The sequence below is a fragment of the Taudactylus pleione genome, unplaced genomic scaffold (genome assembly GCF_031769625.1).
Source record: "Taudactylus pleione unplaced genomic scaffold, aTauple2 ptg000273l, whole genome shotgun sequence".
In the NCBI taxonomy this organism is placed as follows: Eukaryota; Metazoa; Chordata; class Amphibia; order Anura; family Myobatrachidae; genus Taudactylus; species Taudactylus pleione.
The window spans coordinates 2,607,656-2,635,137 of NW_028284675.1; the positions used below are offsets into that span (position 1 = coordinate 2,607,656).

At 41.4% G+C, this 27,482-nt stretch overlaps 1 protein-coding gene across 2 annotated transcripts in view; it reads right to left on the minus strand.

The window, feature by feature from the left end:
* The window catches only part of FRAS1 (Fraser extracellular matrix complex subunit 1), a 539,698-nt gene that overhangs the window by 477,671 nt on the left and 34,545 nt on the right, over positions 1-27,482 (minus strand). For both annotated transcript variants that reach the window (XM_088481448.1, XM_088481449.1), the window contains exon 2: positions 12,127-12,158. In XM_088481448.1, the coding sequence (XP_088337574.1) occupies positions 12,127-12,158 (32 nt within the window). The remainder of the gene's footprint in view (positions 1-12,126; positions 12,159-27,482) is intronic.

A 27,482-nucleotide genomic window follows, 5' to 3' on the forward strand; every position in this document is an offset into this window, starting at 1 on the left:
GGCCGGATTTGTCCATAAACTAAACGCAATTTATTTGACATATTTTAGGGGGACAGCCAAGACTCCGCCGTCAACGTCGGCGTTCCCGCCCACTCTCCCCAACCCCCAGCCAACACTCCACCTCAAATCTTTCGCCTATTCCCCACTCCTCCCCATCCTTCCCAGACCCTCTCCCGGAAATGTCGGGACTCCTTCCCCTCCGTCCCACTTCCCCCTCTCCTCCACCCACCCCTCTTCCAATTACCCCCTCCCCGGAGTCCAGCATAACTCCGCCCCATTCTTTGGGGAATGACGGATCCTCCGAGGAGGATCATGGAGGTTTTGCCGGAGCTCCCGATTTGTTTCCCGGTATGTTTTTTATTATTTTTTTTTAAAGCACAAACTGTTTGTATGTAATCATGTGTCGTGCCTTTCTTCGTGTTTTTGTGGCTTGACTTTTGTTGATTGTGAAGGTTTGCCTTTACCTCTTCCTGGTGATTTAAGCATACACATATCATACCTGTGGGAATTTGTACCTAGGCCTTGTATTTTTGCCAGCCCACCCTTTTTATTTATGTTTTTGGGTTTAGGAGTGATTTGTTTTTTAATTAATGTTTTTCTGTGGAGTCCCTATTGTTGTATTAACCCACACACTTTTCTCACCCACAGAGGAACAGAGGCGTCGGCAAGAGGTGGCGGATGTTGTGGGGCAGATGCGCCACCATGTAATCGGCCTTCTGGTGGCCCTCGACCGGCTGTCTGGCCTCCTTCGGCATTAGTTTTTTTTTTTTTGTTGTATTTTCCCAATAAAATTTTAAAGACAAATATACGTTGTGGCTCATTTTTAAAAACCAAAACCAAGATAGTTTAGCCTGACATAAGTTCCTGCAAGGATTTCCCTTTTTTAAAAGTTAGATTGTGTTTTGTCTTTGTATGTCAAACAGACACCAGAAACACATAACAGTAACAATGTAATTTCCCTTTTTGGGTGTAGTGTCAATTTCAGATTTCTACATTTTCCAGGTTCCTACTTGGTGCGCAAGCTGCTTAGGCCAATCTTACAAATCCCAAGGTTGGGCCAGGCTTCCTTTTGGTGTGGATTGGAAAGCTGAAAACATATTTCAGTTTTGCTCATCTGGCGTCAGTACTGGTTTACCCCTTAGTCAAATGTAACTTGTGTTAACCTGGTTACACTTGCTGTTAACGTCCCAAAAAAGGAAGACCATTTCACTCTTCAAACATTTATTCACCACATAACAGAGAAAACAAAGTGGTCACTCCCAAAAAAAATACACAGTGATAAATTCAAATACAACACATACCAAGAAAAAAATAAATAAAAACACAAAATCAAGAACTGGTTGACGAAGGACCATGCCAACATGATTCCACAAACATGGCGTTGCGATATGGGTTCCAGAATATATGCCCAAAAGGACCAGATCCAGGTTTGGTAAGGGTAGCAGGAAGTAGTGAGCGTTGGAGTGCCAAAGATTATGTGAACAAACAGAAGATGGTGAGAAAATTAAAAATAAATTAGATGTTTGCCAAAAAAAACAAACACATTAGGTATAAACACTGGAGTTTTGTTCAAACTTACCTAAAAAATCTGGCCACCACATCATCGCGTATGGCCCCCCCACATACTGACCTTCGACCAACCTCGGGGGGGCCATCCTCAGGTAAGGCATCCTCTGGCTGCATTGGGACACCACTCCTTATGGCAATGTTGTGAAATATCCCACACAGGACCACAATTTTAGACACCATATCCGGCACATACATGAGCTCGCCACCAGAGCGGTGGAGGCATCTGAATCGGCCTTTTAAAAGGCCGATACAGCGCTCCACCACTTGCCTGGTGGCTGTAAGTGCGGAATTATACGCACTTTGTGGCCCTGGTGTGGGAGCCAAATAAGGAGTGAGCAGCCAGGACATGCAAGGGTATCCACTGTCTCCTGTGAACAAAAATAGACCACATCAGGAACACTGTGTATCAAGCTTAACATTGTTATGTACTAAAGGTCTCCACTTACCCAGAAGCCACGCATCACCAGCTTGTAGGTTGGTTAATTTCTGCCATATCCCTGATTGCCGGATGACGAAGGAGTCATGAGCACTTCCGGGTAATTTAGCATTCAGGGACAGGATCTGGAGGGAGGCATCACATACCACCATTACATTCAGGGAGTGATAGTGTTTCCTGTTTCTAAATATGGCCTCCAGCCGTGCTGGAGGCTGAAGTGGTATGTGAGTACCATCCACAACCCCTATGATGTGTGGGAAGCCAGCTATTTGGTAAAAATTGGCCTTGGCCACACTAAGGGCACCCATATCCAAAGGCATTTTAATAAAATGATGGAGGTGCTTGAAAAGTGCCTCCATCACTGCCCTCAGGATCCGGGAAAAGGAGGATTGGGAGATGCCCGCCACTATTCCGACCGTTGTTTGAAACGATCCTGAGGCACAGAAATGTAACACCGCCATAAATTGCGTCAGTGGTGGTATTGCTGTTGGACTGTCAATTTGCCGCTCAAGATCACTTTCTATTAATGAGAGAGTGTCTATGATGATTTTGGGAGGTAGACGGTAGCGTCTTAAAACCTCATCATCGGGCATTCCAAAAAGGGTGACACGTGTTCGAAATATCTGGGGCCTTGCATGCCTACGATGCCTACGCCTGGGACGAGTTTGAGGTTGGTCGTCTTCCGGGAGCAGGGCCAGAACAATTCGCCCCAGATCTACCTGAAATTCAAAGTTTACAATGTAAGGCTTTTGACCCACCCCAAAAGTAAGAAAAAACAACTTAGCTTTCTGATACCATCCATAGCTGCTTACATGCCGGGGTATTGTCATGATACGTATAAACTGTAAAAAAGGCAACAATGAGACGTCAAAAATTTAAAGGGTTTTTTTTTTGGTTAAAAATTGTTGCAAGCCAACACAGAAAATAACGGAAAAACACATTTGGCCATCGATGAAAACTACATTGCACACCGTACGTCAAATAGGGTTCAAATGGACCCAAAAAATGGAAAAGGGAAAAGCAAAACTGGATTATATGATGAATAAGCCGTCCAAAATGCGGTAAATTATTCGCAAATGCAAGTCACTACACCAACAGTCAAAACTGCGGTAAATTATTCGCAAATGCAAGTCACTACACCAACAGTCAAAAATGCGGTAAATTATTCGCAAATGCAAGTCACTACACCAACAGTCAAAAATGCGGTAAATTATTCGCAAATGCAAGTCACTACACCAACAGTCAAAAATGCAGTAATTCATTCGCAAATGCAAGTCACTACACCAACAGTCAAAAATGCGGTAAATTATTCGCAAATGCAAGTCACTACACCAACAGTCAAAAATGCAGTAATTCATTCGCAAATGCAAGGCGCTACACCAACAGTCAAAAATGCCGTAATTCATTCGCAAATGCAAGACAAAAAATGGACTTACCCAACTCGAATATATAAGATGTCCTCAAAAAACTTCTTTGGGTCCGAAAACAAAAAAAAACTAAAAAAGATGAAATGAGTGTTAAACAAATTAACTAACCACAAAACAGAAGAATACACCAATTGGCCACAAATTTGAATGCACAAAACTTACCAAATCAGGAAAGGATGTTGAAAAAATGAAAAAAATGCGAACGGAAAAACCAAAGAAATGTAGCAAAAACAAACAAAAAAACAACTCTCCAAAATCCTCCAAACGCAACCAACCAACCAAATCCAAACCACTTAACCAACAACACTCCAACAACCCCACCTCGAATCCACACACACCAAGCCATAAATAGTGTTTATTTTCCCGCACAAATTAAGGATGAATCATAGGGACGCACAATCAATGATGCGGCCACAAACTAACGACGCATGTATAAATACGTCACGAAATCACATAGAATTTCTGGATGATTTCATGCTGGAAGCAGAGACATGGCTTCAAACCAGGGAAACAATGGTCTAAATTGCGGCGGTAAGGCCTTCATGCATTTTGTGTCAATGAGTATTTTAAAACATAATATTGTGCAAGTTGTGAAGTGGCTAAATCTGCATATTTACCCAAATAGGTGAGGAGGATGACATGGAAGAGACTGCTGGCCCCAGTCAACCCGCCAAAGCTGCAAAAAAAAAAAGGCAGCCACATTTCACAAGCAAGGAGATGGAGGTTTTGATCCAGAAGTGCGTTGACATCCTGCCCCAGGCAGCCAGGAATATGAGCCAAAGCCAGAAGTGGAGAATGTGGGAGGAGGTCGCCGTTGCTGTCAATAGGGTGGGTGATTATGTCCGTCTAGCCCGGGATGTCAAACGGCGGTAAGTAAACACTTTCCCATCCTATAAACAAACCCCATTGTAAAAAAAAGGATAATGGTTCCAAATTCATTCCACAGATGGGCAGACTTCAAATATCGTCTAAAACAAAAACTTGCCGACAGGGCTAGGCATGCAAGGGGGACAGGTGGGGGTCCCACCCCTGTGTCATTGGAGTTGACAGACTTAGAAGAGATGGCACAGGGGTGTGTGCAGGCTGTGGAGGTGTTTGGCGTGTCCAACATGGATACGGACATGCCAGACTTTGCGGCTCCTCATGTTGGCCAAGGTAAGTCTTGTGATGTCACCAACTCAGAAATGCTATTGTGCCAATATGTAGATTCTAATGTGAGTCTTTTCCCCAATTTCCTAACAGAGACAGAGGCGGATGAGTCTGCTCCAGAGGGGAGCCTTGGCCGCAGAATTTCTGCTGACTCTGCAGGGGAGGAACCAGTACATCCGGCTGAGGACCCTGCAGAAGCCAGTCCAGGGCGTGCCCCCTCGCAGGCAGTGGGCCTCCTCACAGAACTCAATTTTAAATCGGATTGCCATACGGAGATTCTGCAGAGGATGGACGCCAGTCTGATACGGGTGGCTGAGGCCCTGGAGCAAAATGCTGCGGCCAACGTGACCATTGCTCAGGCCCTGGCGGAAAATACCAGGGCCAACATCCGCATCGCCGATGCCCTGGAGCAGCTCGTTCGCCAGCACATGGTGGAGCCGACCTCCCTTCCTGCCGGAACATCCAGATCCTCTACCTCTGGCACAACATCAGGCAATCCTCCAAATGTGCCTAGCCCTGTGCCTAGTCCAGAGGCCACAACATCTGCCTCTGGACAGGCCAGCCCGATGGCATCCCGGACCCGGTCTGGCGCCCACCCTCACCCAGCCAAACGGGCGAGAAAACGGTGACAGCAATGGCGACTTTTCCCACTTTCCTTCTGTGCTTGGCTCATATTCCTTTCTGGTCAAAACTTCCCTCTCCTTTCTTGTGAAATGTTTTTAAATTTTGTATTTACGATTATGTTAGTAGTTATGTTTTGTTTTTTTTTTGATCAAATATCTTGGCCACAAAAAAAGGCAATACAATATTATGCCAATTTGTTTGTGTGTAAACAATAAATTTAAAAAAAAACACTGACATTGTATTGTGACATTATTGTACAAATGGGTTACATTTAATCCTGGCCTTAAACGCAAAAACTGACCCTCTTTTGTTAAAAAAAAGGCCTCTTTAAGGAACGTTTAAAAAAACACATAGCGATGCAAATTCCACAGTAAACCAAAAAAAAGGGGAGCTAATTAAAAGATGATGACATTATTTTTACAATAGGCCATAACCACCAAATTGTGGCCAAAATAAAAGCCCAAAAATGTACGCTAATTGATTATGTAATCATGACATTAGCAGCTCTGATTTCCACCTGCGTACGCTTTTGTGCTATCCCAATAAACTGCTTTCCAAACACATACCAAGCCGGATTTCAATCCAACACTAATTACTTTACTGACCAGCCACGATTAATCGCAGCACCATCGTGGAGTCCCGGGACGGAGGAGAAGGCCATCGCCAATGTGGTCGAGTAATCCTGACCCTAAGCTGTGCGAGCATTTTGAAGGGAAAGCGGATGTTTCAGTGACGTATGAGACGGTCCGAACACATTTGACGTTCGCATCTGCTAATGTATGTACGCCCCAAAAACGCTTCGCCACGCCTGCGTTTTGTCATCTCCACCCCCGTCAACACCCAAAAACGCCCTGTTCTGTCAATCACATTTGACATGTCACTTCCTGTACGCTATTTTAGGAACGAGAGAAAAAAAGCTCGCAATCTGCCGTACGCACATGCGCGGTGTAACACCGACGCATGCGCGGTTAGTCAACATCGGAACGCAACGAGCGTACTGTTGTTAACGTGCGGCTCTGAATGAGGGCCAAAGAAAGGATTTTGAAGAAAGTAGAAAAGAAGGGATTTGGGTCCAAGAGCAGAGCCGTAACTAGACTTTTTGGTGCCCTGTGCCAGAGAGCGCATTAGTGCCCCCCCCCATCCCCATTTTTAAATAGGGACATAAGAAAATGCACCTGAAAAAAGAATTTTGGCCTCATGTGGAAGGGCCAGGGAAGAGATAGGGGTACTCCTGGGGCTGCCAGGAGATGCTGGGGATAAAAGAAGAGGAAGCTACAAGTGAGAATGATAATGAACAGGAAAACTGACAGGCCCAAACAGTGCCCCCTGCCCGGCGGTGCCCTGTGCCATGTCACTAGTCGCACTGCCCTAGTTACGGCCCTGACAAATAGTAACAGTTGAGTAGTATGCATTAGTTTGGTCATTCTTTCATAATAAGGTTTAATGCAGTGGCTTATGTATGTTACTTTGCCCTGATAATATACAGTATACACTGGTTGCCATATCATAGATAGTGAAAGCGGCCTAGTAGAGTATCTTCTGATCACATTTTTTAGTATAAATTTATTGAATTGTATATGATGAAAAAATAAGTTTGTTACCATGCATTGTACAGCATTTGAAACAGTAATACCTAATTATATGCATCCTACAGCATTTCAAACAGTAGCATACTTTGTATTATAAGGCCGTTGAGCACACAGAGTATGACTTCCTTTTGAAGTACCAGATAACTGTAATAAAGTTATCCTAATATGATTTCACTATGGAAACTACTTTCTCTTTGTTGCTTGCATGTCACAGCCCACAGAGAAGCCAGCGAGTCCTGGAACTGTACTCTACCTAGTCTTCATGACTAGGAACAGATGCCCAGGAGGAACCTGGAACAAAGTGTCTGTTTAAAAGAATTAGCCATTCTTTAAGCTGCCAGAAGCTTCAATTATATAACCAGATGTCTTATTTTTTTATCTAGTACATTTGTTGAGAGAGATATTAGCATAATTTTTCCTAATGTGAAGAAATCGCTCTCAGTGAACTGCTCCCCAATGACCATTTACATTATATTAGTATTTGCATTCTTTGCTGTTTACATTTTTGGTTTGCTGTATTTCTTTCTCTTTTTTTTGTTTTTCGCAAATTATACTCCGACTGTAAATCTCTGTACATTGATTAATGGCCGAAGCAGCTGACATTTATAAACATATAATAAGAGAAATTGCAGGAGGAAATAAAGAAATGAGAAATGAAGCAGGAATAAATTTAACATGTTCTTTAACAAAAATGTGAGGATTTCAATGGCATTTCTCAGTTACAAAGGGCACATTTGAAATCCTGTGCTTCCCATTTATTTATCAACATACTTGCAAGGGACTGAATGAAAATTCTCCTTTTCAACACAGAGTATCATTTCTTACTGCATATCAACACATGTCTCATGTACTTTCAAGGAACAGCGTCATAACTCATCCCATCAGGCAGTGCAAACTTCTACCCCGTCACCAGATGCCACATTCTTGCTCAGCAAGCCTATGAACTTTAAAGGAAATCTTGATGCTCATGCACAAATCTAAGCCGTTTGCGATTTATATATGAGGCCCAGTGTAGACAGTCATTTTGTGGAGTGAACATACTCATAAATGCAGCCTATAACTTCATTGGTTACTAGTGACATTACCTGGGCATAAGGCATGCAGCACATAAATGCGTATCACACTGGCTGATATGAGAAAGAAATATATGGCTTGCACAAGAAGATGAACATCACACAATAAGGATAAGCATACGATTTGCTCAGATTAATTATAGTTTACACAGTATATAGCTATGACCTACGTAACCACACTTTTTAATTTTTAACAACTCTTTTGGCCAAGTAAAACTAGGAATCCTCTATGTTTAAGAGATATTTAAAGGTTAATGCCTAATAAAACAAATAATGCCCTGAGCTATTTTCCACGAGCATCTAATTCAGTTGGTAGTAACTAAAAAAGAATATTCCTTTCCTACTAATATATGCAAGTGTACATATTCTCTGCACAGCAACTTATGTGAAAGTATTATACAGAACATTTGGAGAAAAATAAAGTGAAAATAACAAAAAGGATAGATAACTCTATTTTGCTGGTTTTCCGGGGGTTAATTGCAATCCTTATGCCGCGTATCCACTAGGCGCTTTAAATGAACGACTAAACGATTACGACATCGTAATCATTCAATCTCTCATTAATCGTGCATTAATTGTGTACGATAATGACGGAAACGACCAGCGATGCGCGCTCCCGCTGGTCGTTTCAGACATCGACCATCGCCTGAACATGCTGCTCAATCTGCTGATAACGATAGATTGGGCATAAGTAAAGAAAAAAGAATGTGAAGATTTAATGAGAAATAGTGATTAAAACACCTCCTGTTGCTTCCGGTTATTTATATCCTTTTGTTATTAACTGTTACAGCAGTATTTGTAACCCTTTCATCACTGCATGTGTTGTTATAACAATAAAGATACACTCATATAAAACATAATGTTGTGGTTTTGTGTTTGTTCCCACTGTTCATATGTATTAGATACTTAGGAAAATATCTGTTTTCATTATTTCATTCACATTACACAGTGCCAATTTGTTGGAGACGAGGAACGACAAAGACCAACGACCAGCGGGACTGATGAACGTCAAAGACCAACGACCTGCGGGAGCGCGCATCATTGGTCGTTATCGTTCATCGTTTTTGCGTACAAACTGGACGATATAGTGAACGACTGAACGATAACGATATAGTTATCGTTCAGTCGTCCAAAATATCGGCAAGTGTACCATAAGAACAGATATAGATAAATACATCCAGCATACAGAATAGGGGAAGTGCTAGTGTGCAGCTGGACATGTCACACAGGCAGAAGAAGGAAATGAGAAATAAAGTGTTCCTGGTACTAGTTACCAAAAATAAAGACTGGTGCAAAAGTGTGAGCATTTTCTATGTGTATCACAGAAGGATCCGGTTATGGTTTTGCTATGATCATTGTGATGTTTGAAGTATAAATTTAAAAAAACGGCTCCCTGGGGATTTTCTTAGCCGCTTACAGTTCTTTCTTGTGTAATTTAATTTGTGATATTTCAACATCAATCATCCACTGTCACATATATCACAAATATATAAAGCAAAGGAAATTTAACAACATTAATATAACTTGCTATTTTCGGAAAACATTAACATTAGCAGCACATTTACATATATTAGGCTAAGCTAATGGCCATAAGTCAAACACAGAATAAGCCCCACTTGCATATACAAATGATAGGACACATTTATATCCATGTTACCTTCAGTATGCTTTTTCTATACCCACATATACTGTATAATACAAATGGCTATAAATTCACATATCCTTTTTTAGATGATGTACACAGATTTTGGCTCCAGAAATGTATTTAATCCAACCATGTGTTTACAGCACAGATTATATTGTATTTACTAAGATTTATTGGACCTGTAGGGGTTCAACCTGGTTGAATGGTGGAAGTACTGCATTATAAAGCAAAGAAGCCTGCCCTGCATGTCCATACATAGGCAAGTATTCCTACTAATCACAAATACAGTGGAATTTTCCACTGGGGTTTTATGATGACTTACAAATACCAGTGTGAGGCACACAGCTGACACCGACCTCTTGGCAAGAGACATATGTGCTAAACTGAATTTTATGAAGTCTACATGAAAAACTTTGTATGACTCCTGTAATATGCCCAGGTGACAGCTGTTTCATTGTACTACAGGTTGTGTTTGCACCATCGGTTGTAACTTTATAAAGGCCTGCGCACATAGACGTTCTCTCCTGCATCTTTCAAAAACAATGTTCTTCTAAATTGAAATGAATGATGCACACTGACTTGTTACTATTTTTTCCTGCTGTATTTTCACAGGTTTATAGGTTTTTTTTTACTTAAATGAAATTCCATGGAGATGGATAATATGCATCCTCAATTCATATGACATGTCTTTACATGCAAAAATTGCATTTTAAAATGCAGCAGGGGGAGAGGCGTTTGCAGAAAAAAAAAATCTGACCATTCCCAATAAAAACAAAAATGTACAATAAATGGGCCTTAAATAAATATGCTAATGTTAATTTAATGGAAATAAGAAAAAAATAAAATGAAAAAAACAAACAAACAATATAATATGATTACTTGTCCTCTCCCCAATGAGTTCTTTATCTTGAAAATTTTATTAGAGATTTTGTAAAATATAGCCTACATAGGTAATGATACAATTCACAACAAATAGAACTAGTATAATACAGAAAAAAGAAAAACAAACAAAAAAACATATCGATCCCATTGAGTTTTTTAGTCTTAAGGTGCGTATTCATTTCCCGACTGTGAAACGAGAACAAGATTACGATTTTGTAATCGTGCTGTCATTTCAGTCTGTGATGTGCCTACACTGCACATTCAGTCGTTCAGTGTAGGCACATCCATCATCCCCGTACATGCTGAACCTGACGTGATCGTCAGGTTGACGAGCATGTACGGGCGATGATAGATGTCAAAAACGACCAGCGGGCACGCACATCGCTGGTCGTTTTTGACATTTACATGGCTGATTTGCGGACGATCAGCAAGCGATTGAACGATAACGATGTCGTTATCATTCAATCGGCCTGTTTAATCGCTTAGTGGATACGCACCATTACAAAAACCATGAGAACAAGAAACTTTTTTCTGCAATAATACTGATGTGATGTTTTACTTGATATCAGTTACAGACAGTATGAAACGCTATTATTTTGTCTGAATTATACTGTTGATATGTTTGTCTATTAAACATAAATACAAAAATACTCCTTTTGCATTGCAATTATAATTTTATTATATATAAAACATCTTTGTATTACAGAAAATGTACATATTGAGCGATGTGCAGATGTGACTGATAATTAGCAATGGAATGTCATGCTCATACAGTGTTGCACTACAGACATGAAATATGCATAGATAAATACACTGTTAGCTGTGTAATATTGAGCTGTGTTCACAATTCAGAGTCATTTAGATATCATGTGCTCCACAATCAGGGTTACATGGCAGCAGCTCCAGATATACACATGCACTACCAAGTCCTCCAGTAGGTGCAGTGGAATATAAAATATTTATTTGGTTCACTGGTCATTTCCTAGGATTGTAATGTGAAAAGGTAAAAGTCCTTGAACATGGATTTCACATAGAATTATAGATGAGGTTATTTGGAGTGACCTTTCACCATTCCTCTAGGAGGAGATACGCTTAAACAAACCCAGCTTTTTTTTTTGCTATATTTCTTTAAAATGTACAGTACCAGGTGTAAATATACGACAGAGCTGTATTATCTTCCATAAGTGCCAGTTTTAGGTGGGATACTAAAAACATTTGGACCAGTTTACTACAATCTGCATTTCAATTGCGGATTGTAGTGCGATAATTTCACCTAAATTATCATGAGACCATATCGACATACTCAAGCAGGACAGAGCTTGCGAGGAAGCTCTGTCACTGCGAATCATCACAGCACAATGCTCACTGTATTTTTTCGCAAAAAAGTGCTCCCCCCCTGGGCAGGATTAGGTTCAGGATTCTGTCTGATACCAATCTGTACCAGTGGTTGCATTTGTCTAGTGTGACTGAATACTGGATTCAGCGCATACTTGAAGTAACACTTCCATTAGCTAAACTTACTGCTACGTTTTCAACATCATGCTATCCTATACCATCCAACTTCATTTCAACATACAAATTGGGATTCAAACACTGGCTTTGGTATTCCGTTAAAACTTTTATAAAAGAATTTGGTATATATGCCTGAAATATGGATTTTGTCAGTGCTACAAAGTGACACCGTGCAACAACAAAATCTATGCTGTGATCATTAGTATAAAATTGGACGTACCGCAAACAAGGAACCCTGGAAGACACAGGCACCTGTAAGGGATAGAAAAGAACAATTAGAAAAGTTTACGGTTATTCTACATAAAGAACATCTTATACTGTTAGCAGTTAAACTTCAGCGAGAAAATGCTGCTAAATAATATAGACCGGTAATTGAAAAAAAAAAACGTCATTTATAAAAAAGCTTAGGCTTAAATTATTTACAGTAATGGAAAGCATAACCTGGCAACATTCCGTTATTTCATAAACTTTCATCCTTTAATTTTATCTTTGCACTCATAAGCCATACAGGGCAACGTTATCTTCTGCTGTATAAGGGTTACTGAACTACATTCACCATCAATTCCAAACAAAATGATTTTATTTGTTGCTCTAGGCCCAGGGAAGTAAAGTGGCTTGCCCTCTAAAAGGTCACTGTTTAGTCTGTAGGGTATTGCCATAGCAATCTGTACGCAGAGCACCAAGAATAACAGTAGATATGGGAAACAAAAGTGTAACAAGCACAACTGGAGTAAGTTATATTGTCATAAATTATTTTAAACATTTCTTTCCTCACTGGTTTCACCATAGCGATTAGGCAGAAATAAGCTGATCATAAACCACATGTGCATACAGCAGACTAAAAGTTCTCCAAATAACCAAAAGCAAAAATAATCGACTAATGTCTTAATCAGAGTTGAACGCATGTTGATCTCAACTGTTCGGGCACTGGGCCTGATTCAGATCCGGTTGCGAGCGCTCAGCCCAGAGCGCATGCGCACTACGGAGTACAGTGCAGGGAAGCAGCGGCATGCACAGCAAAGGGGGACATCTGCCCCCTATCAACAGCTGCCACACACACACAATATTAGACTATAATTTTACCAGATAATTTTAAAATTTCTTCTGTTTTGATTGTTTTACTGTGAAAAAATAATGAAGGCAAAATGTGGCAGCCCCAGGCAATGATTCCTATGGCGTTCTGCACATGCACAGGGGTAAAATATACAATAAAAAAAATGATGAATGCACTATTACATTGGATTTGCATTAAATATGTATGATTTCTGCCTCATAAAGTATAAATAGATATACTACCTGCAGACAGACATTTATAATATAGCGTACGTTTACATTCATTTAACTGTTTATACTATGTTTAACTTAACAAATCCCGAAAGAAGAACCGCACACACCATATCAATCAAAGTGGGTGCTGAAACCACACAATGAAGTATACATGCTTTGATCCCCAAAGAGAGGGGCGTATCTACCCTTTGGCCAGGATGGCACTCGCCAGGGGCGGTGGCCAAAGGGGGGGTGCTGCCCGGTGGTGTCACCTGCAGCTACAGGGTAGATATGGCCCTGTAGTCGCCCGCCTACACCGGCCGGGGGGAGGCTCGTCAGGGGCACTGAGGGTGCTAGGCCAGGCCCACGATGCTGCGGCTGCCTCCAAGGGGGACAGAGCGGAGACGGAGGTGTTCTCAGGCATGGGAGCCTATGCGGGTATGCTGCAGGAGCCGGAGATCGGTTGCCCGGGGAGGGAGTGTTGGGAGGAGGGCAGCGCAATGGCTCTGACCCGGGACTCAGACAGCTTGAGCCCCGTTGTGTGCCAGGGGCTGGAGCTCCTCCATTGCGGGGCTGCGCTCCTCTTCCTCGTCCTCTGTGGAGGAGCTGAGCGCACAGCAGCTGATCAATAAAGTTTTTTTTACACAAGGTGCGCGTGACATCATGACGTCACGCACGCCGCATTGCTGTTCTCACTGAGGAGCCTGCCACAGCACAGCAGGAAGATATGGTAAGTATCTGTGTGGGCTGGATGTGGGGGGAGGAGCAGAAGGGGGATGCCTGGGGACACAAAAAAAAGAGATGGCTGGGGAGAGAGAAGGGGGAAAGGCTCTGGAGAATGAAGGGGGATGCCTGGGGACACAGAAGGGGTTGGCAGGAGACACAGAAAAGAGAATGCTGGGGACACAGAAAGGGGAAGGCTAATGGCTGGGGATACTGAAGGAGGATGGCTGGGGAGACAGAATATAACTATTCTGAAAATTTGGAGGTAGGCGGGCACTATCCCATTATGTTGCCAGGGGCGCACAGACAACTAGATACACCCCTGCCCAAAGAGAATCAAAAACGAAGTCAGCACACCAAAACATTTCATCCCCCCAAAAACTTTGTATTTAAAGCATTGCCATGTTAAATCGGGTTGCTATAAAGTGCATGTCACAACTGCAGTGCAGTAAGAATACTTATCGGTGCCTGGTGACCATATGCAATATTAGAGTCGTAAATACACTTTTTGGTGCCCTGTGCCAGAAAGAGCATTGGTGCCCCCCTCATTTTTCAAAGGGACATAAAGCACCCAAAAAAGGGCCATGGGTTCATGGGGAAGGGCCAGGGAAGAGATACAGGAGGCCAGGAGATGCAGGGGATGAAATAAGAGGAAGCTACAAGCAAGAATGATAATAAACATAAATTTGACATGCCCAAACAGCGCCCCCTGACCTCTGGTGCCCTGGGCGATGGCACCAGCCACACTACCCTAGCTACGGCCCTGTGCAATATGAACAGTCAAATCCCCGATGGCCGTTTCGGTGGTACGATCACCTTCATCATGTTTAACTTAACAATATATATTTGTATGATTTATAGACCACATTAACACATTAAATAAACTTTCAAAGCAAATGCCATGTTTTGGTTAGAGAGAATAGTCACATAAGTATTTTTATAAAATGTCCCATTTAGCCAGCACTGGCATTGACAGACTGATAATTGCCATCACGGTCCTTATTTAAAAATACATGTTCATTTAATACTGAATGATTGCTACTTTAACCCACAATACTCCCTCTTTATACAGTACCTGCAGCTTGAAACACACTCCCACACTGTCATTTTAGCAGGGAGATCAATGGAATTTATATTTTGTAATGCACATTTGTTGGAAGAAAAAAATAATGGCAATGATGGCATTTAAAGAAAGGTGGAATAATGATGTAATGAATCATTTTATTCTTATATTGTGATATAAAATCATAGGTTGTTTCAAGTTGCTATCATGGGATAAAGTCGCGTATCATTTTATGTTGATATTGTACTGGTCCTATATAGTTAGGTTTGCGAAGTCACAGTGCCTCCTATAATAACATAATATGAATGTGTTACTTCATCACTGTTAAGAAGAAGTTTCTCATATCTGTTTGCTTTTATGTCCTCCAGTGAGCCAGGTGCAGAGCACAATCAATGGGTCATTCAGAACTTGCACTGACAGCATTTATCTGGATTTAAGAGGTATTTATTTTGAAAATTGCTTTTGGTAAGCCAGAGAAGTATTTGATCTCAGGTTGTCACTGTTATGAAACTACAGTCACTATCACAAATCAAAAAGAACTAATAGGAAAAAACAATGACTTCCAGATAAAGTAATCTAGGTGAAATGTAGCTAGCATGTTAATGAGAAAATGTAATCGCTTTATGCATAACTTTTTGCTTATTTACACCATGCTTTCAGAAGGTTATATATATTATATACACATTAGTGTTTGTGTGCGCAAGGACTCAGACGCCCAGTGTAAATGCTGAAATATCGCTTGGTGCATCTTTAGACGCACCATCGGTTACACCATCGAAACTTGCACATGCCCTACGGCAGGTGCAGTTTCTCTGTCTATATATGGCCTCCTATGTAAGCAGTTCAGTGTTTTTGTTTAAACCCACTCTCATCAAAATCGGGACGAATACAAAAAACACTGCTACACAGCGAAAGGCATGGCCGCTGCATCTGACTCAGAATCAGGCCCTAAGGGTGCTGTGCAGCATTTTGAAGAATAGGGGGCTGCCCAATGCGCCCCCTGAAGTGTATCAGTTTGTTGTATGTTGACGTGCATTGGTGATTGGAAATACACTGGTAGCTACTATGCATAATGTTAGATACTATGGGCAAAATTTACTAAGCAACCGGTTTGGTGTAATGTTAGAACCCGTCGACAATTGACAATTTCGATGTGAAATTACTAGCATTTACTAAAGGTCGGTTTTGATGTCTAAAATGAAAGCCCTAGCGATTCCCGGCGGTTTCTAAATACCAACCCGCTGTGGTGTGTTCTATTGGAACCACTGTGGATTAGAAGCTAAACAATAGACAGAAGAAATGCTTATAAAAGGAGAGAAATAGTAAAGAAAAAGACAGAGAATAGGAGTTGGAGTAGCCACTAAACCTCCTTCTGTGCTGGGATACCAGCTGCAATGATGCATGTCTCCCCTTTCTAAGGATCCTAGAGCTGGAATATCGACTGATGCTGCCATCAAAGGCAGGCTGATGTATTGGAGCTTACTCCGCTGAGCAATGCTCAGTGCAATGCACCTGGTGCAGTGCGCTCTGTAATCATCAAGAGGGCGATTGAGGGTGGGTTGGTAGCAGGTGGGAAGGATCGGATCAGCCCACAGCTGCATATACATAGAGCGGCTGGTCCATAGGTAAGAGTCAGCCACCCCAAAGTTATCAAATGTTGGATTTATTGGCCAATCTGTCCCTGGTATGATGCATCATGCTGGGTGTAGGGGAGGCCGGCCCCTAAAGCTGCCCGCACACTAGACCAACTTACATCCAACCAGCCAACTAGTTGATTGGTTGGAATGAAAATCTGGTAATGTATGGGAGTAACTGATGATCAGCAATTTGCTCCTAAATGCCAGAAAACAGATGAAAATGGTCATTCAGACATGTTTTTTTAAATGTTTGATCTAAACAATTTGTTCAAACAACAATTTTGGTCCATTTTCCAGTATTTGGGAGCAAACTGCTGATTCTCATTTGCTTTCATCCCTTACCAGATTTTCATTCCAACCAATCAACTAGTTGGCTGGTTGGATGTAAGTTGGGTGTAAGTTTGTCTAGTGTGTGGCCAGCTTTAGGCTCCCAGCCCTGCAGCAGTCGCACCCATTGTAGTTATGCCCTCGCCTAGTGTGTATGTGCATGAGCATGTGGCAGGGAATACAGATTGTAAGCTCCACTGGGGCAGGGACTGATGTGAATGGCCAAATATTCTCTGTAAAGCTCTGTGGAAAATGTGTGCACTATATAAATGACTGGTAATAAACAAATAAATAAGTACATAAATGTTTTGCAATTAATACACATTTACTTTTTTTTGCGTAACATGCACTAGAGCAGAGCCAGATAAGGATCCCATGGGACCCTATGCAAGATATCGGTCTGGGGCCCCCCTAATACAATCGATCCATTGAACTGTTTATTTACCCTCTTTAGATCAATATCCTTGTGGATATATCCTTGTTGAAAGTGGTGAGTGGATGTATTCAGGAACCCATATCAGTCACTCAAATAGTAAAAAAACATCATGAATAAAATAAAAACCACTATATGTGGGTTATGTAATAGGTTCAAGGATTACAGAACCGGCATGAATTATGTAAATTCCCCACTAACTTTAGAGCGACTATTTAATGTAAAAAGCTGCATACACACACACACACACACACACACACACACAGATTTTGTTACCAACGATTTTCTGAACGATTTTATGACCGATTATCTGTCAGATTTTTTAAAAGTGTAATGAACGATTTTTTTGAACTACAAACGATTTTTGCATATTAACTTAATGAAAATCGTTGAGTTGGCCAGTCTGACTGAACTAGAAACTACAAACGTGAACGCGCATGAACGATAATCGTTCGTTTTCACTCAGAAAGTGAACGATTTTTTCAACAATTGAACGATAAACGATATCGTTAACAATAATCGTTCAAAAAATCGTTGTGTGTGTATGCACCTTAAGACTAATTGTGCATTACACCTATTTGTCGCTTTAAATTTAGAAGTTGACGAAATCACACCGGTTTCTGTAATATCGGAACTTATTACATAATTCCCCCATGAATCGTTGTAGATAACAAATATTACAAAATACAATTATAATAAACACTTTATTGCATAAAATGTATATGCATCTGTAGATCTGATAAAGTCACACACTAAAACTAAATAATATACCATGTCATAATAAAGAAATATGAACTCTAAGATTCAGAGTAAAAATTGCAAAAAGAAAAGCAAAGCATATGTTACAAGTGTACAGAAAAAGTCGATGTGCTGTCTGCGGAAAATGACGTTCTTTGAAAGCAGTTTACAGAATATGCAATGAGCACGGAACACAAATAAGCTGGAGAAGTTTTCATGAAAATCGGTTCATTAGTGTTTGCGCTAACTTGGAACAAACAGACAGGCACAACATTCTTATTATATATTAATATAAATAGATATACATCCCAATTGTTGGGATATATATCTTTTTGATCTATAATTTGACCTGACCTTTGATCTGTGTTTTTTATTTATTTATTTTTTTATTATTTTTTTTTGTCTTGGGTATCCCCTCATTAAAAGTTGCTTTAAGGTGATTATTGTATGAATAATCCTGCTCTATATCACTGCTTAGATCTCTTTATAGATATATTAGTATAGATGTCTTGCATGTACTTTGTATTATATGTATATGACATACATTGTGGAATATGTTCTGTTGTTGTTTGTGGGATATCCTTGTATATACACTATGGGTGTTCTTTTTGTCTTTACTTTTCTTTATTATGTGTTCTTCTTTACAGCTCCTACCTATTCTGCCGTCAGCAGCGGGGTGTCTGATGTGCTCTCGGCACACTGGATGACAGGTGTATTCTGGGCTGCGTCCCACTGTGGAGTATATAAGTACCCTGAGTGCCGTCCTTGGTCAAGCTGCAGTTTCTGGTCTGATGTGCACCGAGGGCAGCTGCTATATCTTACATTGAGTGCCGGCAAGTTTGGAATACTCATAAGATAAATATATATATATATATATATATATATATATATATATTGTGTGATAGAAGCACCGGAGAAGTTAGGGATGGCATGTATATGTGTCCCAGATTCCTGTAATATGTATTTTAACCCTCAGGAAGAGTCTGGTTTACAAACAGATATAGCTGTGTAAGAGTTTTGATGTAATGTCTCACACACCCTGGGGAGAACAGACACAGAGGTTTGTTCAGAGACACTGGGACCTTTTGAAAGTGCTGTGTTTGTGGTGAGGTAGTAGGCCTTGCCACTTGTAGAGAGGAAATTACCTGTCTAGTCAGTGCCCAGCCGGGCTAGGATTTGTTTTATATTTGGTATATTTGATTATTGGTGTTGCACAATATAAACTGGTGCCGACCAGCTTGCACAAAAAAACCATGACTGGAGTGCTGTTTCCTGGCTGCTGTGTGTAAGGAAGTGTCCATTTACCCCAGGAGAGGTAGCCCCTACCCTGATCTTATCACAATAAATATAGATATATTAGATATATATATATTTATTTATTACCAGTTATTTATATAGCGCACACACATTCCGCAGCGCTTTACAGAGAATATTTGGCCATTCACATCAGTCCCTGCCCTGGTGGAGCTTACACTCTATATTCCCTATCACATGCGCACACACATGCATACTAGGGTTAATTTGTGTTGGGAGCCAATTAACCTACCAGTATATATTTTGGAGTGTGGGAGGAAACCCACGCAAGCACAGGGAGAATATACAAACTCCACACAGTTAGGGCCGCGGTGGGAATCGAACCTATGACCTTAGTGCTGTGAGGCTGTAACGCTAACCATTACACAGTCTGTGCTGCCTATCTCACACACTGCTGCATCTCTGTGTCAAATGGGTAGGTAGATGGGGGGGGGGTTGGTGGGTTAAAGAGGTGTGGGGCCTGCTTGTTTCATTTGTACTGGGTCCCACAATTACTGATAGCAGCCCTGGGTACGCTGCCAGTCACGCTCACAAACACAGTAGGTCATGTGATGGCACAGGGCAGAAGGAGAGGGAGAATATTAAAGTGGAGACAGCTTCAGTTACAAAACCTATCTGCTCTCTACTTTACTCTACTGCGCCAAACTATACATTATTGATAGACGCCTAAAAATAAAGTAAACAAATTGTAATTACTAAACTTCTTCTTATAGCATGCCACAATAATTTACATGAAAAAACATGAGATTACTACTTTCAGCACAATCCAACAAAGCAATCCCTACACTTGGTGTCAGATATGATAGTCAAATAGCTAGTATTAATTAAAACATAACCAATGGGTCCTTAGGAAAGATCTATTGTTTAAAGGGCCACTGTTATCAAAATTGTGTTTAATTTAAATGTATTATTAAACATAGCCTTAAGGGAAATGCATTTTATCCAAAACACTTTACTGAATGTCTCAATTTTTTAACGTGTTTTTGTCATAGTAACTGCATCTATATGACAGAGCTGAATTTGATCATTCTAAAAAGGCTTTTTGTTTTACATATTACAACATTAAAGGCAATAGTATTATTACTAATTAATGTACCGTAGTAACATTGGGTGTGAAACAGAAGGGTGTGCCAAAGAGCAGACAAGACAACAGGAGTTGCACTTGGCAGCCCCAAAAAGAATACAGGTTGTTTCGGCAGCCCTTTGATGATTCCAAGATTCCCTATGTCTTCCTTGAGGCAACTCTGACATACCCTGTTTACCAGAGAGATTTATATGTCTGCCAATAAACTAACCACAGAATCACATTAGAAGAAAATTATAGCCGTCATCTTAGTATCAGGTTGTATGACAGGCATAAAGCTTAATATATCTTGTTAGGTATTGTCCATTACTGCAACATCACTCCAATCACAAGAAAGGAAAATAACAATCACAGAATGGCTGACATGCTTTATAGTTAGATCAGAACTATAAAGACTAAAGCTGCATACACACGGTACGATCTGCACAACCAATGATATCGCTGAACGATTTCCCTTGAACTTTTCTGTAGTGCAGGACAAACGATATTGGGTGTACACACTGAAACATATCTATGAGAGACATCTATCAGTGAAGTCATCCTGCCACATCTCTGAACATGTAAATCGTGATGAAATCGTCCAAGTTGGCCTGCATGTACGGACGACCATAGATATCGTTATTGTCCATGAGGGAACGCGCATGGTTAGTTGTTCGTTGGTCGTTCACTACATAAATCTGAACGATATCGTTATCGTTCATAGATATCGTACCGTGTGTACGCACCATTAGGGCCTGATTCAGAGGTGGATGGAACTGCAGAGTTGCATTGTAACACCTTATACCAATTTCAGACAGAATTTTTTTTCAAAAACGGCTTTTACCCGGCATTTGAGTGCCTGGTCGTTTTGCCAGTCCCTGCCTAAATCCCCATTTCAGACAGAAAACCAAATTACCGCGTCAAACATTTCCACCCGGTAATTTTCTGATTAACACTGTATTTTTTCTGCCTGAAAGGATCACCTCTCGTCGAAGTTCCCAGGGTTGAAGTCCCGGGAATTTCAACCCGGGTTGACCCTTTCATACCCCTTTTACACCAAACAAATAACCCGGGTTATTGCCAGGTCGATCCGGGTTGAGGCTCTGTGTGAACGGCTCCCAAAAAAATAACCCGGGTCGATTTACCAGGCAATCTTACTCGGGTTGAGAGCAGGGTTGAAAACGGGTTGTTCCCGGGTCATGAGGCAGTGTAAACGGGTGCTACCCTGCTTATTTGACCCGGCTAGCTCTGAATGATGCTGATTGGAGCTTCTGGGGCACTGGCAGATGATGTAATTTGTCAGTGCCCTGCATAGAGAGACTCACATGAAGCCATCGCTTGCCTGCCTAACCTCCTGCACCAAAACAGCCTGACCAGCAGCCACAAAAGCAGGCAGGCACACAGCCTGCCACAACCAGAACTGCAGCCTGCACCACAGCCTGACCAGCAGACACAAACGCAGGCTGATACACAGCCTGCCACAGCCAGAACAGCAGCCTGTAGCAATGCTGGAAAGAGTCCCCACCCCTCTCTTTTGCTGCCTTTTGTGACCGTCTTTGTCAGACCTTAAAGCAGACCATTTTTAATGACTTCTATAGAGAAAAGCAGGGATTACCAGGGTTCAGTGTAAACGGGGCAAACCCGGGAATAACCCGGGTCGAGTTGCAGTGTAAACGGGGTCTGAAGCAGAGTTCAACCCGGGATTGACCAGTGTTCAAATTCCATGGTCGGACCCGGGATTTTGGTGTAAAAGGGGTATCAGACAGAGAGAGGGCCCGTGATGATCAGCAAATTACCGTGTAGAAATGTTTGACCCGGTAATTTGGTTTTCTGTCTGAAAAGGGTATTATTAACTTACTATATTCTTTTTTTGTTTTCATTTGCTACTGAGATTAAGCATTATGCAGAGCCCTTTTGAACAGGACACACATGCAGCCACTGCAGAACATCAGGATGCCCATTACTGCTCTATATGGTGAGATCAATCACTCAGAATTATTTCCCATATATTGTGAACATTCTATATCAAACCAAATTATAATGAAAAATTAACTTTTCCTTTATTAGGCAGTAGCTGTTCTTAAAGGCATAACTTAATTTATCTTTAGCTTCTCTTTTGATGATATAATGAATGTGAAACCCAAGTCTGATATATGCCATATTTAAAGAATAACACCACCCAAATACAATAAAATGTGCGTTGGCTGGAGTACAAAGGAATACAGAAGATAAAACAACTTATTACCATACAAGTAGCAAGCTTAAAAAAAATATGTGGGAAATCAAATAGGCAATTTGTTGAGTTTTCATCAAGCTTCCCATGTACTTATGCTGGAAATATTAAATTCTTAACATGCAAATATCCATGGACTACTATGCAATCTAATGTTCCAATGGCTTTAGCAGAAAGAAGTAGTTAAGTTTAAGAGATGGTGGGTATCTAACTACAGATAGGTCCACATACATCTTACTTTCTTGCGCGTTAAACCATTTCAGGGAGATTGTAAAAACAACACCTATGAGCGCGGATGTAAGGTGGACATGCACTGCTACATCTGAGAGACGTGTCATAAAATTGGCTTGTATCAAGATGTAAATGAGCCTCAAAGCAGTTTTCTTTTCAGAAAATACATGTAGCCATAGGGATCATTGTCCCCCTATAACCAATGCAGGGAAATGATACTAATGATCCCATTTGAATGCATATAGCTCTGTTTTTTTTAATATATAACAGCTTCATAATGGGGGTAATGTGCAATCAGAGAAATTGCTAGACTCTTCAGAGAGACCGGGAGATTGCTACTATTTCAGGGAGTCTCCCTGACCATCAGGGATAGTTGGCAAGTATGCATTAAACAGTCCTTCTAGTTGCGCCATGCCGTGATGCGACTCGGTACTGCAGTGAGACTTTTTTCCTTAAAATGAGCCTGATTCACACAGTGATGCGTATGGGAAACACAAGCAGCTTCTGCAGATTGAAATGATATGCGGCATGCCTATATTCTGTGTATCTGCATGTGAAACGTTACGTTACAGTGTCACAGCAGCCGCACACAGAATATAAGCATGCCGCATATCATTTTAATCAGCAGAAGCTGCTTGTGCGTCCTATTTGCATCACTGTGTGAATAAGATGCATTTTAAAAGAAAAAAGTTGCACAAAAAGACGCTCAGTGCTACTGAGTCGCACGGCACTCACGCATTATGTGTAATGCAACTTATAGCGCACAGCGGATAGATGTCTGTGGACACATCTGTACATTCACACATAAATGATAATTATGATACATGATTCAGAATAATCCAAATGCACCATTTAAATGCTTCTCTACTAATACATTGCCAAAATAAACTATTTTAAGTCAAACAGAGAAAGAATATTGGTGTAGACGACATACACGCCACAAGTATGTACCTGTACTAGTGACGAAAAAGACAGGAAGGATAATCGCTGCTTAAAGAAAATTATAGTACACAGCAAGCAATTTTTATCTATACTTCCAGGAACATCATGAAACATCTGCTAAGCAAGAATAACATATTTACATTCCAGGATAATGTAAAATGATTACAGGAATACATTCCTCATACTCAAACTGCACCAAAATGGTTTATGTAGTCCTAGTGAAATTGCCTGAGCATGGTTTAGTGAGCACTAACCAATAATTATTGACTAGACAAGGGTGAATCAGTGTGCAATATTCTGAAGTCCGACAATAACAAAGCAGAAGATGAAAGATCAGGACATTTTCAAAACTATTCTGTAAAATATTAAACATTATTCCCTATGTGGCCACAAAATTTGGCAGACTTCACTGGTGCAGTTAGGGGGCTTATGCATTAATAATCACGGCAATCCAGATAGAGCATCTAGGCGAGGGATCGTAAGAACCATCTCCTGTGAATATGTCTCCAAATGACATAAAGCGGTTTACGCCATCTGAGAATTACATAAACCTATGGGGCCAAACTAAGAAAAGCTTTGTTTTTTGGAGATTGGTACATAGGAGTCAGAAAGTAGTCCCCACTGATAACAATGGGGACTGCGGTCTGCAGCGCTATTTAGCCTTCTACAGGGGTTTTCTCAGAAATCTCCTGCATCAGGCTGTTAGCACATAGCAACAATTCATAAGATTATACAGAAACTGCTGTTTGTACATAATTTTATAAAAAAAATACTTTATAGGTCCCTAGGTCTTAAGTGTCCCTAGTCCTACCCTTTCGTCATCTCAGACCTATTCATGGGCTATGAATTTCACAATATGCAAATTTACAAATATAATGTTCTGCGGAATGAAGAAGTTAAAGCAGAGGTCTGAATTTAATTCCCAGGGATGAGCTGTTGTAATGTTCAGATGTGATTATCCCCAAGAATGACAGTACAGCAACATTGCAGATTTTCTTTAATTCCTCTATGGAGTGTGTGGAAAAATCTGTAATGATGATAACCACAAGATGCCTGAGAAAAGGAAGAAATGCAGATTCCTAGTGGCCATCAAGCAAACTGCATTGCCCATAAGACTGTATCTTTGGATTTTTGAACCACTGTGAACACAAAAAAATATGATTTATGTAAGTTTTTACAGAGATTTCACTTATCGCTACATGTAATGTAAAGAAGCCTAGGTGGGCATACACAGCCAGACAAATGACTGTCAGACTGACAGACAATTTATCTGACAAGCTGAAACCACCATATAACGTGGTCATACACTGTGAAATCAGGGCTGTCTCTACCTATAGGCTAAATGGGCAGTTGCCCAAGGGCCCAAGGATTCCAAGGGCCAGTGGCCGATAGCACCCCTACCCTCCATCGCATAGCTGCCACCGCTGAAAGTCCTGCATGTGGTGGAGGCAGAGGCGGGTACCGGCTCAGGGGGGTACCAAGCGGCAGTGCAGCCGCCGCTGCACCACTGCTAGTGTCCCCTGGGCCCCAAGTGTAGGGCAGACCGCAGTGAGAGCGGTCTCCCCTACACAGTATACAACACACAGCCACCAGCGGCGGCTGTGTGTTTGTTATAGCAGCCAATGAGAGTCAGACAGACTCTCATTGGCTGCTGCAAATTACACGGAGGGAGCCAGCTGGAGCTCACTCAAATTTGTTGTACTGTACATGTTCAGACTGTGACTTGTGTTTTTTTCCTGTAAATGACTTCTGTTTTTCTGCCGATAGCCAACACCCCCCCCCCCTCCTCCGGGACAGCCTCCACCGATAGCATCCCATCGCCGGTAGGGGATTGTTTAATAGGGGCCCCAGTGCATTGCTTTGCCCAGGGGTCTGCACTGCTGTTAAGACAGCCCTGTGTGAGATATGTCACAGTATATGGCCACCATGGGCCAAATGTAATGGGGTGAGAGTTTAGATAATGTGAGAATTTAGCAATAAATTCTCACACTTTTTAAAGTCGACCAATGTTAGAGTCCAAGAACATGCAAACTCGCATGTTTTTAGACTAAAAAAACTCTCACTATTTAAACTTTCATCCAGAAGTTTTCCCATTTGGAAGATAAAACTCGTCCAATGTGAGAGATTACTGCTAAACTCTCACAGTTTCTAAACCCTCACCCTATTACATTTGGCCCCATATCTGCTTTCCTTCACAAGAGAGGAAACATTTCCCCGAAAGGAACAGGGGAAATGTCGGTGGAGCGGCAGCATATACACAGTGAGATGCGGCTGACTAACACATTTTTCAGACATGCTGGATAATTTCAGCATGTCTGTCAGACCGATAGTGGTCGGTCACAGCACTACACTGTACAATGATCTGGGCTATTCACCAATATCCGGCATTGGAAAAAAAAGCGATCAGCTACTTGTATAATCATAATTCAAGGATTGTACTAGGGAAAAAGCATGCTTGCCGACTACCTGATTGCCCCTCCAGGAGGGGGCAGCCAGATCGGTGCTGTAGGGGGCGCAGCAAAGGTAATGGTGGGCCGTGCAGGGGCATGGTTGTGCGATCGCATCATTGTGACCCCACCTCCAGCTATACAATGCAGAGATTTCAGAGGGACCAGGAGTGCCACCCAATATTAGTGTCACTGGCTACTGGACACTCGTGTGTGCCATACATTCACTATATGCTGTGTCAATGATACTGCCCGATTTACCCTCTGTATTTTTTCTTACCAATGTTACATGCTTACTGACAAAAACTGACCACCAATAAAACAAATACAAAATTAATTTCTGAACTCTTCACTACCACCATTAGCTATCTATAATCATAGCTATCTAATGGTGTTCCTGGTGAAGTGTGGGCTTCAAGATTTTAGACCGGATTAAGAATCGCAAGCAAATAAGCCACAACTGCGGCCACGTTACATGCTTGGGAACAAATGGAGTTCTCGACCTGTTTTCAGAGATTGGCACATCTATACGCATACCAACCAAAATTCTTGATTGTAGATTTGAGACCCCTGCACCAAAGGCACGTGGCTCCGAAAAGGGACATGGCCACACAGTAAAGCAACGTGGCCTAATGGCACACCCCATTTCAATCACTCTGGGGGAGGCTCTCCTCACACATAAAACAGATGACGTACACATCTATTCACTAGCTGCACTGCTATGCAAAGCAGCGGTGAGAGTACTCTCCCCCAACTTTTCCCTTTCAGGGGACACTGCTATGGGCTAGGGTTAGACACTGGGGGGAGGTTTAGGGTTAGGCTGCGGGTGTTAGGGTAATCACCTAGTTGGGTCGGGATTCTGACCATCGGTATGTTACTATCGGTACTGTGACCGCCGGTATCCAGTCTGCCGGGGTCCCATACCCAACCCCATACAACCTCTCTGTAGACCTAAACACCCGAGGCACAGTATAATGAGTGACATAATACATATTTTTCAATACTACAAAACATAAAGAAATTAAATAAATTACTAAACAATCATGTCGTACAATCATCCATTAGGTTAGTGAGTAATAGCGTTTGAAGAAAAAATATAACAATCAAACAGGTGTTCATCACTTAAACACATGAAAGCAATGAATTAATATGTTGTGAG